General features: G+C 36.5%; 1 protein-coding gene across 5 annotated transcripts in view; it reads right to left on the bottom strand.

The window, feature by feature from the left end:
- Window positions 1-17,651, bottom strand: part of LOC136832575 (cytosolic carboxypeptidase 1-like) — a 198,322-nt gene that overhangs the window by 70,008 nt on the left and 110,663 nt on the right. For 3 of the 5 annotated variants that reach the window (XR_010851263.1, XM_067093648.1, XM_067093646.1), the window contains 4 exons: window positions 13,260-13,342; window positions 8,549-8,621; window positions 2,824-2,979; window positions 1,395-1,526 (listed from right to left, as the gene is read on the bottom strand). Coding sequence is in view for 4 of the 5 variants with exons in the window: in XM_067093648.1 (XP_066949749.1) it covers window positions 1,395-1,526; window positions 2,824-2,979; window positions 8,549-8,621; window positions 13,260-13,342 (444 nt within the window). In the remaining variant the exon portion in view is untranslated. Of the gene's footprint in view, window positions 1-1,394; window positions 1,527-2,823; window positions 2,980-8,548; window positions 8,622-13,259; window positions 13,343-13,992; window positions 14,071-17,651 lie in introns of all 5 variants that reach the window. The other 2 variants (XM_067093649.1, XM_067093647.1) reach the window with 1 other exon arrangement.

The raw sequence follows: 17,651 nt of genomic DNA, 5'->3' as shown, positions 1-17,651 counted from the left end.
ATTAGAAGAGTGAAAGTCAAGTGAAAGGTTAAAGTACAGAAAATACATAACAGATATGAGTACAGTGTGTTCACAAGGGTGCACTGATTTGCCCTTTCTTCAAGGTGCTTATTTTTATGGTTACTTTCCAGAAGATGAAAAGGTAAAACACCAAAACGGTTTGATCTTCTGACCATATGAAAATATGAAATACACATTATCAATTAAAATAACAAAATGTTGTACATTACATCATGATATAATGAATATAGCAACAAAATAAATAAAAATCTTTTACATAGTAACAACCTTCCTTATACAAATACTGCACAGTACTGTCTGTAATTGGCAAGAAGTAAACCTACCGGGCACATACACTTAGAGTCAGTTTCAAAAATGCTTGAACAGTACAGAGAAGGAAGGGAAATGATCATCCAAAATCACAGCTCATCATCATCAGGTAAGTATAGAGAGCCTGAACTGGGAAAAAGTACCGTATGTACATGTTTAGTCACTTTCCAAAGAAAATATATGATAAAATCATGAAGAACCCCAAAAAAACCTATAACCTTGTAATGAGATTCTCCACTAAGTTAAAATTGAAGGCCAAATCAACTGATTACTATTCACTGTGTGTGAGGCTATGTAGCCATATCAATGAAGCACTTTCTCGCCTGATTATACAGAGGGCAACCTTAGAAGTAAAGTTAAAATTTCATGAAGAATTTTGAGCTTAAAATAAGATTTCACTACAATGAATGAAATGTGGACACAGGTTGGTGTTCCCTGAATTTATGACATACATAATTAAGCACCCGTCATCAGCAACAGACATCAGTAACTGAATACTTTGATGGAATTTCAAAGGCATTGTGACAACTTGCAAATTCACAATGGTATAACTGCAGCAAGGATATCAAATGCATCTGTCACAAGGAAGTTTCCACAGATTTCAAAGGATGGAAGAAGACCAGAAAACCATTGTTTCGCTAATTGCCGTGTGGATCACCCTGATCACTAGAGGTTAAGTTCAAGGAATTTGAGGTACTTTTCAAAATACAGTAGCATTTTGCAAAGTATAGTACCATCATCTTAAAATTTCTGTGCACTTGCATTCGTAGCAATATACAGTATAAGCACCATAAAACTGATGAATGCCCTTCTAATGTTATTCATGAATCTTCTATGGAATTCCTTCAAGGTTACCAATGAGGATGTTTGGCCTGATTTCCATTTTGTTTTAGAAAACAGGGCTCCAGTAAACCTATGGTTTGCACTTACAACAGAACACATTTACTTGACCATTGCTCATATATATAAAAGTTGTTATAATATATCAAACTTTTAATATTTCATATACAAATAAGGCAAATTTATTCTAATAAAAAATACTCTAAAAAAAATCTTATACTTACAATTTTTTGCGAGATACTTTGTTACCATGAGAAGTGGTAAAAGAGGAACATTGTTTTTCATGTGTGCTTGTAAGAGTTGATGAGTCAGCTTGACACCACCGACAAGACGTGCCTTTACTGCCAGCTTGGGATCTGAAAGACACTACAGCTATTAATAATTTCTTAAATGTTCTGCACAATATTAAAATTAGCACAATCAAACACCAGGTTTTAGGATAACAAAATTTCAAACTTATCATACAGTATACAATTAAATACTTGAATCACACCAAGTTGTTAAATGGAATACTTTTAATACTGATATGCATTTCTTTATTTCAAAATAAATTTTCTTAAAACTGAATACAGTAAATACCAGTTCTTGTCAACAATCTTTCTTCATACTATAGAATAGCTGAAATTTGGCTTTTAACCAAACAACTGGGCCTGGAAGGAATATCAACACTATCTTCAAACTACATACCAAATCAAGCATCATCAGGTTCTCATATTCGTTCAAGGATATTTTCTCACTCAGCCTAGCAAGATTCTATGAAAACTGGTCCCTACTGACTACACAAAATATGAAGCACGCATGGACGGGTTGAGGTGATAAGGTGAAAGCCTAACTTTTTTTTTACCTTAACCTATCAAATTTCTGTTTTATACTGGTTTACTTTCATTAGCTACATTTTTAAAGGTTGTCCACTTTGTGGACAAATCTCTTAAACTGAATGACATGTGTAACTTACAACTTTGCTTAGGCTATGAATTACATGCAAGCAGTTGGTTAATTAGAATGTTCAAAACACACTGTTGGTTAAAGAACCCAGTTTGTTACTGGGATGATGCCCATTTTCAGAAGATTTTGTAAACTATTCTACTACAGATATCTATATTCAAACTTAAGTATCTTTACTCACACTCAAACAAGGGCAAAGGTGCAAGTAACCCACCATGGTAGTTTCTGAATACACAAGCATATAGCCTTTGTTAAACTACTGTACAAAGAATATACCATATAAGTATCATATGTCTTAAACTCATGAATAAAATGTACATGTAATCCTGTATTCCATTAACACTCTAAGCCTAAACTGTTTTGTCTTTGGCTTATTTTAGTTTTGGGTTAATGCTAAAATTTAAAACACAAAAGCAGATCCAAAGATTAACAACATATAAGCAATAAATCTAGACTGAAAATACCATATGCCAAGCTGTTTTCTCATCAATGCCAAGACATAACATATCCCAATAAAACTAAACAAGGAAAACCCCAGAACAAAAACTAAGCCACTGACAACAGGCTAACAAGCATTATTGCAAGTTGTCAACACAAATTAAAAAAATTATGGGCAAAATTCCCAGAGTAGTAAACAACAGAACAAACATACACTATTAATTTCCATTAGCGTCGTTCATAAGGTATGTGACAAGAAACTGGTATTACCTTTTGATGCCAGTTTTGCAAGAACTTGATATGCAGGATGGACGCATGGCTCTATCACTGTCAGTCCTTCCGTAGACAAGGACTTCAGAGTCCGCAGGATTACTTCAGCCGTGTTGAGGGCAAGGCACGTTTGGATGACTATGTCTCGTATATCTCCTGAAAACCAGTTCAATATCATTAAAGGAAAATGTAACCCGAGAACCTGAGAAATTTATTTTCACTAACTGTTCTATGAATGAACAGTATACATGTTACAAACTGTGGGCTAATATGTGAAGAAAACCTCATGAAAACAGTATGAAAAGTTAAAAATTCTCCATTAAAGTATCCGGCAGCTACCCATCGTCACAAAAATCTGGTCTCAGTTGCGAATATTACTAACATCTGTAGTGCAACAAATGAGACCTTTTTCTAAATTTTAACATGTATAATAGCCTTTTCCTTAAAAAAATGACTGAACGAAGAATTATAAAATGGAATTTTCCACTTTTAAAATTTACAAAGCATTTGAGCACTTACCTTTCACTAAGAGTGTACAGATAACACTAATTATGCTAGGCCTATAACACGACAATGATTCACGTCTGCGAAGTCTCGGGAACCATTTTTCACTTGGCACTTACCTATTAACTAATTCACGACACAACTGAATCATCATTCAAATCTGACCAGATCTAATACAGTCTAACGTTTACGTGAATGTGTAGTAAATGGGTTAATTCAGTTGTAATGAACACAGGGCGTGCTCACTTCCCTTGGCAAGTATTAGGCCTAAGCACGTTCGAGTGACCGCGTGGGCAAAATGTTAACAAACTAACAAAGACGTTGAGTTTCGTAACTCACACAAACATCAAAATAAAAGACAAAGCTCGAAGATAAATAAGTTTCGTGATACAGAATTCCTTGTACATCATCATCAAGTCAAAATATTGCAGGGATTGATTCACGCTAGTGTCTGATATCTGAGAGCCGTTTGTTCGAGAGCCGTTTGTTTATGTTTTTTTTTTTTTTTTTTTTTTTTTGCGGAACACGGAACGCACATCTATTAATTTTTTCTGCATTGCATATTTTATGCCTTCAGTATTTTTTCTTTCAGATCAGAAATAGCTTTCTGCTCCTTAATATTAGTGTCTGAATATTGACTGACAATGATTGAAATACAGAGATCGTGATGCGAGCTTCAGGTGGTCACGCAAAGGCATAACAGACACACGACCTAAATAAAAATTGCTGGGAATGATAGTTAACTGCAACAGCCACTGCAACAAATAATAAGGGCAAGGGAAAAAAATTCTATGTTTAATCACAGAACTATCAAAATATAACAAAGCACACATATAATAATACGTACTTATTATGTGAAAGTTCTGCCATAATTGGTGACGTCCATTATGGCAATTACTGCAAGGACAATTTTCTTCTCCGCAACTTATGAAAAAATAATTAAGCTGACGAGTCAGCGCCATTGATCATTTGTGAGGAGCCAGACAGCAACGCAGTAAATCTTCCCAATGCTGTGATTACTGGACCTAGACCGAGTTCCAGCTGAGTCTAGACCGTCCGAAACCTTAAGATTCAATGCCCGGATTCAATGTCCGAATTCGTGTCTGAATCGATACCGTAAGTTAAAAGTCCAGGTTTTTCTGCTACAATTGACACGATTAAATGATCAGAAGGGCATAATCTGTAGAAATTTTACCAAAATAATGAAACAGATTCTTGTAACTAAGGTTATAAATTAATCATCGATTGTACTGTAAGTCCTTCGGTCTTCAACAACTGGTCACTTGCAATGTAATGCAGTATTTATTACTGTTATGTAGATTTTTTTTAAGCGATTTCGGCAGCTTATACTGATTTAACTCATACAAAACTGAATTAAAAAAAGATTGAAGTTTTCACACATAAACCTTTTTTAGACTGAAAAGCAATTTGTAATCGACTTCAGGTACTAAGATTTGCAGATTAGTGTACATATATAACGCAAAAGTGATTGTAAACTGGTCAGAAAAACCCACACTGAATTGTCCTTGATATTGTTGAACGCAAAACAATAACACACGAGCCTTTTGTGCTGTTTTGAGTTATTTCCACCCCTATAAATTATATCAACCTCTTCAAAATTTAATTAATAATAATGGTACTAAACGTTTTCACCTTCAAAACCAATCCATTTCTACCATGTATAGGCCTATACATAGAGACGATAACGTTAGGTCTATTTCAATTCTAAGTACCGAATCGGAATTCGACAGGAGTATGTAAAGCTAAGTCGAGATCAATTCTTTATTTTGACCGCTGGGTGATACATGAACTTCCACCCATGTTTAACAATAAAGGTATAGGTTCGAATCCTTCTTTAAAGGAAGAATTATTCGTCTTGCTCATTCCTTTGTAATTATTCCTCATACACATCTTAAGTCAGCCACACAAAGTATTACCCCTATACTACAGTATCTTAAATGCAATCCCAAATATTCCTAGCCCTTAACATCGTCAAATGTCCCATCGGCAAGAATTTTGAATCTACATTAGTCCTTCCCACTCTTGCGCTATTCGGAATCGCATCTCTATTCACTACATTCTACAACTCTTCAAAATACTCCACAATACAAGATTGCATTTACTCCTGACAGCATTTTGTATTTTCATTTTATTTGTAAAATCTATTTGCTTATTATTTTTTCTCTCTATTTACTTCCTTCTCACACAACTTTTTCATTCTGAAGTAATTGTTTAGATTTACCACGCAATGTTCATTACTTCCTACGTTTTCTCCTTTTATTTTGTGAATGCTTTTTCTCTCATTCGGCAACTGCGCTTCAGGAACCTTTTATCATTCACCTATTTCTCATACTATCCCACCATGAGCTTTCTTTATTCCATCGTCAAATAGTCCCATGTCTGCAAGCACTCACTGCTGACTAGTGACCCCATTCTTGAAATTTACATGGTTCTCCTAAGGTCCTTCCTCAAAGGTATCTTTAACCCAAGCTCAATTCTTAAATCCATAATCTCTTGTCAAACTTTAGTATCTTAGCAACATTTATAGCAGAATCTCTCTCTCTCTCTCTCAAAAACTATCTTTATTATTCACTTTCGCTTCAACAGCCTGAAGATCAGACGTACCTTTATATTTCTTTATTGCATCCATCAACCTTTTTTTTTTTTTTTACCTACTCTGCACTAACATACAATCTTCCAAACTCTTTCCCTTAGTCTTATCCTTTCAAAACATATCGTACGGAAAACTCTCTCCCTTATTCTTCTTTTCAAAGCATATTGCACGGAAAACTCTCCCTTATTTTCTTCTTTCCGAAACATATCGTACGGAAAACACTCTCCCTTATTCTTCTTTCCAAAACATATCGTACGGAAAACGCTCTCCCTTATTTTCTTCTTTTCAAAACATATCTTACGGAAAACTCTCTCCCTTAGTCTTCTTCTTTTCAAAACACATCGCACGGAAAACTCTCTCCCTCATTCTTCTTTCCAAAGCATATCGTACGGAAAACTCTCTCCCTTATTCTTCTTTACAAAACATATCGTACGGAAAACCCTCTCCCTTATTCTTCTTCTTTCCGAAACATATCGTACGGAAAACTCTCTCCCTTATTCTTCTTCTTTTCAAAACATATCGTACAGAAAACTCTCTCCCTTATTCTTCTTCTTTCCAAAACATATCGTACGGAAGACTGCTGTTTTGAAATCAAGCGTTCCCAGCAATCACGTCGACGGACATTTGGTAGAGCCAACATTCCACTTACCCAGAGACATTTCAACAACTGACATTTGAACGAACACGCATCTCGCCCACAGGAATATTCCGACGTGGGAGAATTTCTTATTTAAATTGATAATAATACTAAAAATATTATCTTAAATATTTATATGCTTTCGACGGGTTTAAGTAAAAAACTGACACTGTGATTAATGAAAAAAGATAAACTTTTTATTACCGTTTCAAGAAGTTAGATAAAAAAAAAACAAAAACAAAAAGTTAAATTAAATAAATAAAACAAATAAACTCACAGTCAAAAGAGGTTGGGACGATTTCCAGACTTTGCGACTTTTAACACTTACATTATTTAGAGGTGTAAACACGTGACATTTAACTAGTTTGAACCGGGCTAATGGATTAAACTGGAGCAAAAATTGTTGCTTACTGAAGACACTTAAATTTGTATAAGCACTGAAAACTCCTTACTGCATAAATACGCAAGACAAAAATGAATAGAAAGAAAACCTGCAATAACGAATAAGAGGGGATAAGGATTTTAATTTTTCTAGACGGTATTTTTATACAATAAACATCGGATAATAAACATCGGATAACACATCCGTACCCTTAAGAGATCAGGAAGTTTAGGGAAAGATCAATAAGTGAAAATACCACCAAAAGTCGTTGTAGCAGTGGGGAGAGAGAGAGAGAGAGAGAGAGAGAGAGAGAGAGAGAGAGAGAGAGAGAGAGAGAGAGAGAGACTTTCTGTTACTCGCGGCTCTATTCCTAGGCAATTCACGCTTACTAACACCAAGTTTTCCGCGATACACTGTTTCACTCACATAATCTGAATCTATCTTACGTTGTACTTTTCCGTCTTCTAGATACGCCAAGAGTTACCACATCCCTTGCTCTATATATATATATATATATATATATATATATATATATATATATATATATATATATATATAAAATATAAAAACACAGAGATACTTTTGTTTAGAAAGACGAAATGTTTAGTGATCAAGTCCACAGGAGGGCGGACGAAAGCTTTGAGCTTTGCAAATATTTCTACAAACACATCTCGTCTTGCTAAACAAGAGTATCACTGTGGACCCTTCTACTGATATAGATATAGATATAGATATAGATATAGATATATATATGTATATATACAATATATATATAAATAAATATATATATATATATATATATATATATATATATATATATATATATATATATATATATATATATATATATATATATATATATACTAGATATGTGTGCATGTATGTGTTTGTATATCTATATGTTTACGCTCTAGTAAATTAAGATATTTACTCTGGAGATATCTACAAACTGAGTAACTGTACATATAACCAAAACTGATAAAAGCCGAATACAATTTGAAAGAGCTACTTCCCGTCACTTCAATAAATTATCTTGTGTGGATTGTGCAGTCTCAAAACCACGGGGGGATTAACCTGTGGCAGTGGAAAGTTTTGCCAACATTTCTGAAGTTCTCAGCTTTTCAGGTTATTGTAGCGAAATGTGCGTGCTGACCTTGGCTTCCCGGCTTAGCAGTTGCTCAAATATTTTGCTGGATCTGGCAAACTGTAGAAGCATAGTCAAATCCTAACAAAAACTAAAATAAAAAAATAAAATAGATAAATAAACGCTCGCGGTCTAACAGTTCTGGTATTTTGTTTATGTAATACAAAATCCTAATCTGTCAGTGATACAGGTTATGGTCTGTAAGTATTTTTAGGTTTGTGACGACAGCTGAAATGTTGAATGGACAAGCACCAATCCCTACGAGCAGTAAATACAGACACAGTCTAAAAAATAAGTTTCCTATCATTGTCGTGACCCAAAAGATCTACTTGGCACAAAGCCCGGGGAAAAAGTCTCCTGGAGTAAATATACCATCAAACACTGAAAATTATGTTGCAAGCTAATAACATCTATAAATCAATAACAAAAATACTATTTCCTTACCTTTATTACTGGGAGAAAGAGCATCATGAAGAAGGGAGCACACGGCTGTCACCATCGAAGGCTCGCGGCAAACCTGAAACCGAAAAAAGGTAAAGTATATCTTAGTTTAACCAGACCACTGAGCTGATTAACAGCTCTCCTAGGGCTGGCCCGAAGGATTAGACTTATTTTACGTGGCTAAGAACCAATTGGTTACTTAGCAACGGGACCTACACTTACTGTGGAATCCGAACCACATTATAGCGAGAACTGAATTTCTATCACCAGAAATAAATTCCTCTAACTCTTCATCAGCCGGCCGGAGACTCGAACTCGGGCCTAGCGAGTGCTAGTCCACAGCTCTACCGACTCGCCCACCGAAGAGCTAAATGGATATTGTCGTCTTGAACAGCGTCTATTATGATTAACAAAAAAAATGACTAATGAAGTAAACATGTACGCGCATAACCATCAATATTTCTGGTAAAGAGAAGTGTTATAATAATAATCAGTACCAGGGTAAATAAAGAAAAGACACGTACTGCAAACTGTCAATGGAACATTTATTCAAAGGTTGTATATAAAATACAAAAAAGTAGAGAGTAAGGGTAGTGTATATAGGTCAATCTATGTACGCTAAAATTCTGTGTATATTCAAATATAGGTTTTAAGACTCATCAGAAGCACCATCCAACTCCATCTTGCAAGCACGTTCTCGGTCCCTGGATATTAAAACCCCCGGTTCCAACACCCGATCCATCCCCTCTACCCAGCAGTTTGTACGTACACAAGGAAGGGTATTGCCACAAGTCAGAAGTCAAAATAATTACTTAATTCAGTCCCTAAAAGGATACCCGAGAGCCCACTGATATGCATTATTAAAAGCATCAATACTTAGTGATTTCTAAACTTGGGTTAGCCTATCACTAGGCAACGTCAGTCAAAAGATTCATTTGTAACAGTAGACAGGCGCAGGGCGATAGCACCAAACGCGCTCGCGTTGTTCTTGAACAGCAAAATTCTGATGTCACAGAGATGTACCGCAGAGAAGCTCGTTTTCTTTATTTAATACTTGACATAAAGCTCTTGGCTGGTGCGGTTTTCACCCTCGTCGCTGCTGACGACCTTTGAAATGAAGCCTCCTTACAGTTAACGGCTCAATCGATAACTTCCGCCTCGTGCAATGAAGCTATCTGGGTCATAGCGAATTATTACGTGATGATAGGTACGAGATGCCTGGCTGTCTATCAGGGTCAAACCACGTTAGTTAAAACTAATTATCGGAAGCGGTTGCTGACCCATATAACAAGAGTTGTACACAGCCCTGACGGAATCGGGAGCAGCAATTAAGCCTGACATTTAGGCCATTTTCAGTTTCTCACAGGTAGAATCGGCCACGCGCATAGGAACCATTCAGTGACGATACTGTTATCATCTAAGTATATATAACATGCTCAAGATTCCCCCTTGAAAGGGATTGCGTGAATGCGGGAGCAGATCCGCCCCGAAAAGATATACGAACCTTTAAACTAGACTTAAAAATCGACAGTGACTTTACTGGGCATAACTTCGTCACGAGGAATATACAAAGCGTGACTAACGGGAGCACAGCTCTATCGAGAATATATATATATAGAATTTAGGCCTAAGGCCAGGCGCTGGGACCAATGAGGTCTTTCAGCGCTGAAAAGCAAACTGACGGTAAAAAGTCTGAAAGGCGTAACAGGAGGAAAACCTCGCAGTTGCATTATGAGAGGGTGGAAAGTAAGATGGAAGAAAGAGAATATGAACGGAAGCACAGTAAAAGGAATGAAAGGGGTTGCAGCTAGGGGCCGAAGGGACGCTGCAAAGAACCTTAAGTAGTGGCTACAGTGCACCGCATGAGATGCACTGACGGCACTAACCCCCCTCCGGAGGGACAGCTTTATTGTATAGAAGTCACTGGGGTTAGACACACTCCTAATGAGTGTTCTGTGTAAGTGTATGAAACGTCTACCGTCCTAAAGGTTCCTGTACAGGAGATTCATCCACGATTCTGCAATTTCAGCAAGAAAATGGCAGAGATTTTTGTCTTAACTCAGCAGGCACCCTCTATTAGTGGGCACAACTTCATGCTGAATATATATATATATATATATATATATATATATATATATATATATATATATATATATATATACATATATATATATATATATATATATATATATATATAAAATTTTTTTGTCTTAACTCAGCAGGCACCCTCTATTAGTGGGCACAACTTCATGGTGAATATATATATATATATATATATATATATATATATATATATATATATATATATATATATATATATATATATATATATATATTATATATATATATATATATATATATATATATATTTTATATATATACTATATATATACATATATACTGTATGTGTATATATAATACAGTCTAGATGTTGAATATTTTTAGTATTCATCATCTAGATTACCACCACTGAGGTGAGCACTCTTTCTCATGTTACTCCTAATTCAATAAGAAAAAAAATATATTCTCATATCTATCAGTCGCGTTGTAGCTAAAGACCAAACTACAGGCATACATTTTCCTGATTCAGTAACCAAACTAGATACAATGGACACAGCATGGAATTAAAAAGGTATTCTTACTGACTCCATCATTAATTACAAAAGTTTTCTGAAGGAGCTTATCATTTTTTAAACATATAGGCTACCACGAGAAAGGTGGAAATAAATTATCCGCGACCTCTGATAGCCTCAGTTTGAATCCTGCGCTTGGCTGTAATTGAAAATCTGCAATTTCATATTAATTCCTTTAGTCTTGCCAGCCACGACGTTGTGATTTAAATCCGGATAGGCTCAATTTTGTAATCCTGTATTTGTAAAATACGTGACATTTTGTGTTGTGTGTGTGTGTTATCGGAGGAGGGGGGGGAGGGAGGAGAAGTGGCTAGACAAAGTTGACTGGTGACTAGACAAGACGACTAAAGCATACTTTCGAGGAAACAGGAAGAACAAGAAAAGGAAAACACACTGATAAAAGAGACAAAATCAAAGTGCCGAGAAACGCTTGGGATTAATAAAAGAAAGGATGCCTTAGAAGAGAGAAGATAAGAGGCTGTTAAGGAGAGAAATAAATGCCGAGAAAAGGAATGAAAGAAACTCATGAAAAATTTATCTTTTTACAAATTAATTGCAGTTTTATATAAATGAAATAATCAACTTCTTGAGGGCTGCTTGAGGTAGCTGTGGGACGAGACAAGACAACGTATATCAAAGGATGGTTTCGGACGCGATTATTGGAACCTTAATCTGACGTAATCGTTTCCAACTCCAAAATTACTTAATCTACAGGAAAACAGGAAAACGTTCGTTTCAACTGATACCACTCTGTGGAAGCGGTAGTAGGAAAGGATTTCTTTAAAATGGAATCCTTGTTTCGAATTGGCTTTAAACCTTCAGTTTAAGAATAAACTTACTCGGCTAATTTTTGTTGAATAGTGAGTGAGGTTTGAAAGTAATTCCAGGAAACGAATGTTCCAGTTTTCAGAAAATTTCGAACTGATGGATACTTTTGCTTTAATCTCTCATAGCTGATGATGCTTTGTTCGCCATTTTCTCAATTTTTATGACGGTTGATGATGCTCATCCGTTTCTTTCTCTAGCTCCCAAGAATTCAGCTTTTCCTCCTGAGATAGCCCCAAACACTTCTCTCTCTCTCTCTCTCTCTCTCTCTCTCTCTCTCTCTCTCTCTCTCTCTCTCTCTCTATATATATATATATATATATATATATATATATATATATATATATATATATATATATGTATGTATACATACACATACAGATACACATTTATATGCATATGTATATATGTACATATATACATAGACTTATATATATATACATACGGATGTGTGTGTGTGTGTATGCAGGAACGTGTCATTGGCGTGTCCCTGTAAGGAGCATTGTAGCACCATTCCCCAGGAACTTATTTCACCTGGCGGAGTTCACAAACAATATTTCGGTCAGTGCTCTGCACAGGTGTGTGACTGCATGCCATAAACGGCTTGCAATCGCATGGCATGCATTACGCTTCACGGCTCCAAAGATCCCACGTGGAGATAATTAACTTTGGCGCCAGCCATTATGGAAGATATATGTAAAAAAAAAAACTTTTTTAATCCACTATTTTGTTATAGGGGCAGTTTTGCAAATGAGGGCTGCTTTCCAGACTGGGTTTCTTCGACATGGAAAATAAACTTATGCATAATAAACAACAGTTTGAATATAAAAGTACGTGTATTTCATATGCATGTTTGTTAACAAATGGTATATGTATGGATGTCTGAGTGCAAGTTTAAAGCAGTTGAGTACATATGCAAAGGCATATCTAAATATGGTTTGAATATTATGTAAGAAAGAAATAAAACAAGGTTACAAAAGAATAACAACCCAGAACAAACATCAATTCGAGAATTTAGGTTAAACTTCAAATATACGACACATTTAGTCATATTTACTGGTTAACTTATCATTTGTTCTTATTTAAAGCTATCGGTGTCGACTGAACAACCCGTGAAGCATTGTAATCAGACTTTCAATGAACGGAATCAGTAAACATCAAAGAGATACCTTAAGCCAAGACGTAAAACAGGTGCGATCTCGACCTTATGTTCCCTCGCCATAAGGATGAAGAGGAGACGATGCCCTTCGACTTACCTCTATGAGATGGACCAGTTGCTCCAGAGTCTGTCTCTCGGGAGGGATGATCTTGGCCAAGGTGGAGAGGCGAACTTCAGCGTCTGGAAAGGTGCGAGAAAAGTTTCAGTCAGTAACTTTCGATTCCAAAGGGGAAACTCAGTAACCTTTGATTCCAAAGGGGAAACTCGGTAACCTTCGATTCCAAAGGGGAAACTCAGTAACCTTTGGTTCCAAAGGGGAAGCTCAGTAACCTTTGGTTCCAAAGGGGAAACTCATTAATCTTTGATTCCAAAGGGGAAATTCTCAATCCAAAACAACTCAGGAGATATAACTGCAGCTCAAACAAATTGTCAGCGGGGAAACACAGGGGAAGACAAGGTGAAATTTCATGAAAATTCAGGGATTCTCAACCTTCGGTTCGCGGGGCCTCAAATGGCTGACAATAAGATGTCAAAGTCAACTGTGTGTGTGTGTGTGTGTGTGAGAGAGAGAGAGAGAGAGAGAGAGAGAGAGAGAGAGAGCAAATTCTGCTTTCACTGACTGATCATAGATCACAGACCAAATGTCGGTCTAACAAACCAAAGCTTACTTGGCAAGAAGGACATTGAGAATCCCTGCATTATCAAACTGGGTTTCTTTTCCTCACACAAAAACTGTTTTATTCTTTCCTGGATTCTTTTTAGAGCAAAGCTAGGGAAAACAAAAGGACACACTCCCTCGTTACTTGGGACTCACAAAGGCAGACGAGTACCTGGTACTACTACGGCAAAGTATTCAGTGTAGTCACTCCAAGGGAAAAATGTCCCACAGACAGAAATGCAACTGCTCTCTGCATCGTTCACGATGAAGAGAAAATAAATACATACAGTAAGTGACGTTATTCGAAAGGAATGGTTTAAACTTAGATTAGGTTAAATGACGCTTATATTATATCAAACATTACTTTTAATTAGGTTACTAGACACTTATGTTATATCAAACATTCAGGAATATTTACAAAATATTCTATTCAATAAAACACTACAATAATTAAAGTTATTTATCAACACAAATATCTTACATTATTTATATATTACTGGCACTTTATGGATAAAAATACCAACTATATTCACATAATTTTCAGCCCATTCACGAATCAAGCCCAAATCTCTTCACCCAGATAAGAAACAGCACAGAAATAAAACAAGAACAACCTTCCCTGCCAACAAGAGAGATGGCGATGAATCAACTCGGCTAGTGGAGTCTGGCATCGCCGTCTCGTTGCCAAGATCCACACGAAAGAATAACATATTTTTTTATTCATTTATTTAAGCAAACGGTCTGATACTTCCTCGTCATTTTTTCCAGCTCTTCTTCTTCTTGTTCGAGTTGTAGGAAACCGAGACTAAGAGACAACAGGGCCAAAAAATATGTCACTCGCGAACGGACGAAATGAGAGAGAGAGAGAGAGAGAGAGAGAGAGAGAGAGAGAGAGAGAGAGAGAGAGAGAGAGAGAGAGAGAGAGAGAGAAAGAGAGAGAGAACAAAAAATTTGACGCTCTGTGATCACGAAAAGGGGAAAGTATCTCTAACAACATAAACAAACAGTCTGCCAAAATACCCGTGACATCTGCAAAACAGACGGCCACGAAGTGATAATAATATTTGACGGCCGCTGACTGACTCTCACGTCGAGCTAAACTGCTGCTGCTGATGCTCTTACGTCACGGGGCATGCGGATGCCAAAGGTACGGGCATCATATCAATACCTACAATACAAGGTGAACAGTATGCATCAACTTTTAGAGTACAAATCCAGCACGATCGACAAAGAACGCTTTACAAATTCCGCAAAGTCTTACTTTGAATTTATGGAGTAGCAACTGTGATAAGTGAAAGCACAAATAGGCCTATGAGAAAAATTACAAGAAGAAGCACACTCGTTTACGGAATGCAAATGAATAGAAATGCAAAACTTGCAAAGAACCGCTATGTACGAAAGGATCAGAGAACCAAATGCTTCTTAAATGAATGAAAAGTGAACGATAACTTCTCTTAAGTTGATATGGGTGAAAGAACTACGGAGCAAAGAAATGTCCGTCTTGGCACGGCTGGCAAATGTGACGATAAGAATTCAGGTGAGTTTCGAGGATTTAGGCGCGTAAACATGTAAACACGAAAAGGTCGTTTGTCCGTTTTGCGAACCGTATTTAATAGCCTCTAGAACCAAACGTGTAAACACGAAAAGGTCGTTTATCCGTTCTGCGAACAGTATTTAATAGCCTCTAGAACCAAACTTGCAAACACGAAAAGGTAGTTTATCCGTTTTGCGAACCGTATTTAATAGCCTCTAGAACCAAATGTGTAAACACGAAAAGGTCGTTTATCCGTTCTGCGAACAGTATTTAATAGCCTCTAGAACCAAACTTGCAAACACGAAAAGGTCGTTTATCCATTTTGCGAACCGTATTTAATAGCCTCTACAAAAAAAAACATGTAAACACGAAAAGGCCGTTAATCCGTTTTGCGAACCGTATTTAATAGCCTCTAGAACCAAACACGAAAAGGTCGTTTATCCGTTTTGCGAACGGTATCTAATAGCCTCACTAACCAAACATGTAAACACGAAGAGCTCGCAGAACCATTTCGCGAGCCGTATTTAATAACATCACGAACCAAACGTAAACACGTAAAGGTCGTTTATTCGTTTTGCGAACGGTATTTAATAGCCTCAAGAACCAAACACGTAAACACGAAAAGCTCGCAAAACCGTTTCGCGAACCATATTAATGGCTGCAAGATCTCGACAAACACTGATAGGCTAAACTGTCTTAGAAAATGGGATCAGTGATGGAAAAAAAATCGATTCCAACATTCAAAAGAAAGAAGAATAGTGAGTCCAAACCTAAAGTAAACAATCGAAAAAAATGATCCTAGGTTTCCACTTCAGGTTCTGTACCTGGCTAAAGGAATAGCAATTCTAAATGCATTCCGTTGCGTGAGAACATTCTGTTGCATGAGAACTGAAGCATCTCCACAAAATAAAAGAGTAAGGCATAAAAAGAAGCGTTTTCTTCCATAAACCAAATCTTTTCAGGCCAAGTGGTGAGGAGAGAGATTGTCCTGCGTGGTCGAGAGGTTGTCTGTGTGCCGCTAATTGTGTCAGGTCGCCTATCTCAGGTGACATATTTAGTTGGTTAAGAGGGCCTCTGAACAACCAACTCATGTTCTCGACAACTGAGGTGTGTTCTCGCTTTTCACAAGACAGATTTCGTGTATCTGGTTGGAGGGACGCTCACAGCACTTTCTTTGCTATATCTATCCTTCTACGTCTTTTGAAGTTCAGACTTACTGTTTATCGAAGTATTTATTCATTCATCTATTTACTTGTATCTAACTGCACTCCTTTCTTCTGTTCCGTTTTCTTTCTCTTGAGAGGCTGCAGTATGGAAGCTTTATCTTCAGCAGTCGTGTTAAAAAGAGGTACAATTTATATACTACTAATATATATATATATATATATATATATATATATATATATATATATATATATATACTATAATTACATAGAATGATACACACATACACACACACACACAAAATATATATATATATATATATATATATATATATATATATATATATATATATATATATATATAGATATTTATATACATACAGTATATATATAATTTACATATACATATATAGGCTATATATGCAGATGGCCATTTCCTCTTCGAGGTATCAGATACCATTTTCAGCATATGATATGTCATGAGACAGCTACTAAACGAACTTCTCGACCTAGGCTGCATCCCACGACAGTCGACTACCACGTACCTATTCACAGATCGCAGCATCGAAGACGCAAAGGGTTTCAAGACTTGACAAAAGAGATAACGTCATCATCCAAAAGTGAAAACCAGGAAAAATAAAAAGAGAGAAATAAAAAAAAACACACACACAACTAACTGGCAAGAGGATGAATGAATCAATAAAGAGCAGACTTCTTTTCGTCCTCCTCTCAGAGAGAGAGAGAGAGAGAGAGAGAGAGAGAGAGAGAGAGAGAGAGAGAGAGAGAGAGAGAGAGAGAGAGAGAGAGAAACTGGGCCACCGCCAAAATGCCCGTAGTAGCCTTAGGAGAGTTTTCATCTGCGAGTCCTCAAGGCCTCAATAGAGTTCTCATCTGCGAAGCCTCAAGGTACGCGAATTAAACGCCAGACAAAAAAAATGGTATCAAATTACACACAGAAAAAGGAGGTAGAGAAATATGCTGAAAACTTCGTTACTAAATCCCCTTCTCTACTACACTAATCCTCTCTTAATAACTTCCTGAATGAGCTTTATCCTTGAGTTAGGATTACGTGGGGATTAAGGAGGACATTCGCAAAACAATAACAGCTTCTGAAACAGTGCAAAGGAGCCCGTG

This window comes from Macrobrachium rosenbergii, chromosome 50 (genome assembly GCF_040412425.1).
Source record: "Macrobrachium rosenbergii isolate ZJJX-2024 chromosome 50, ASM4041242v1, whole genome shotgun sequence".
NCBI lineage: Eukaryota > Metazoa > Arthropoda > Malacostraca > Decapoda > Palaemonidae > Macrobrachium > Macrobrachium rosenbergii.
This window is presented reverse-complemented; position numbering and strand designations above follow the sequence as displayed.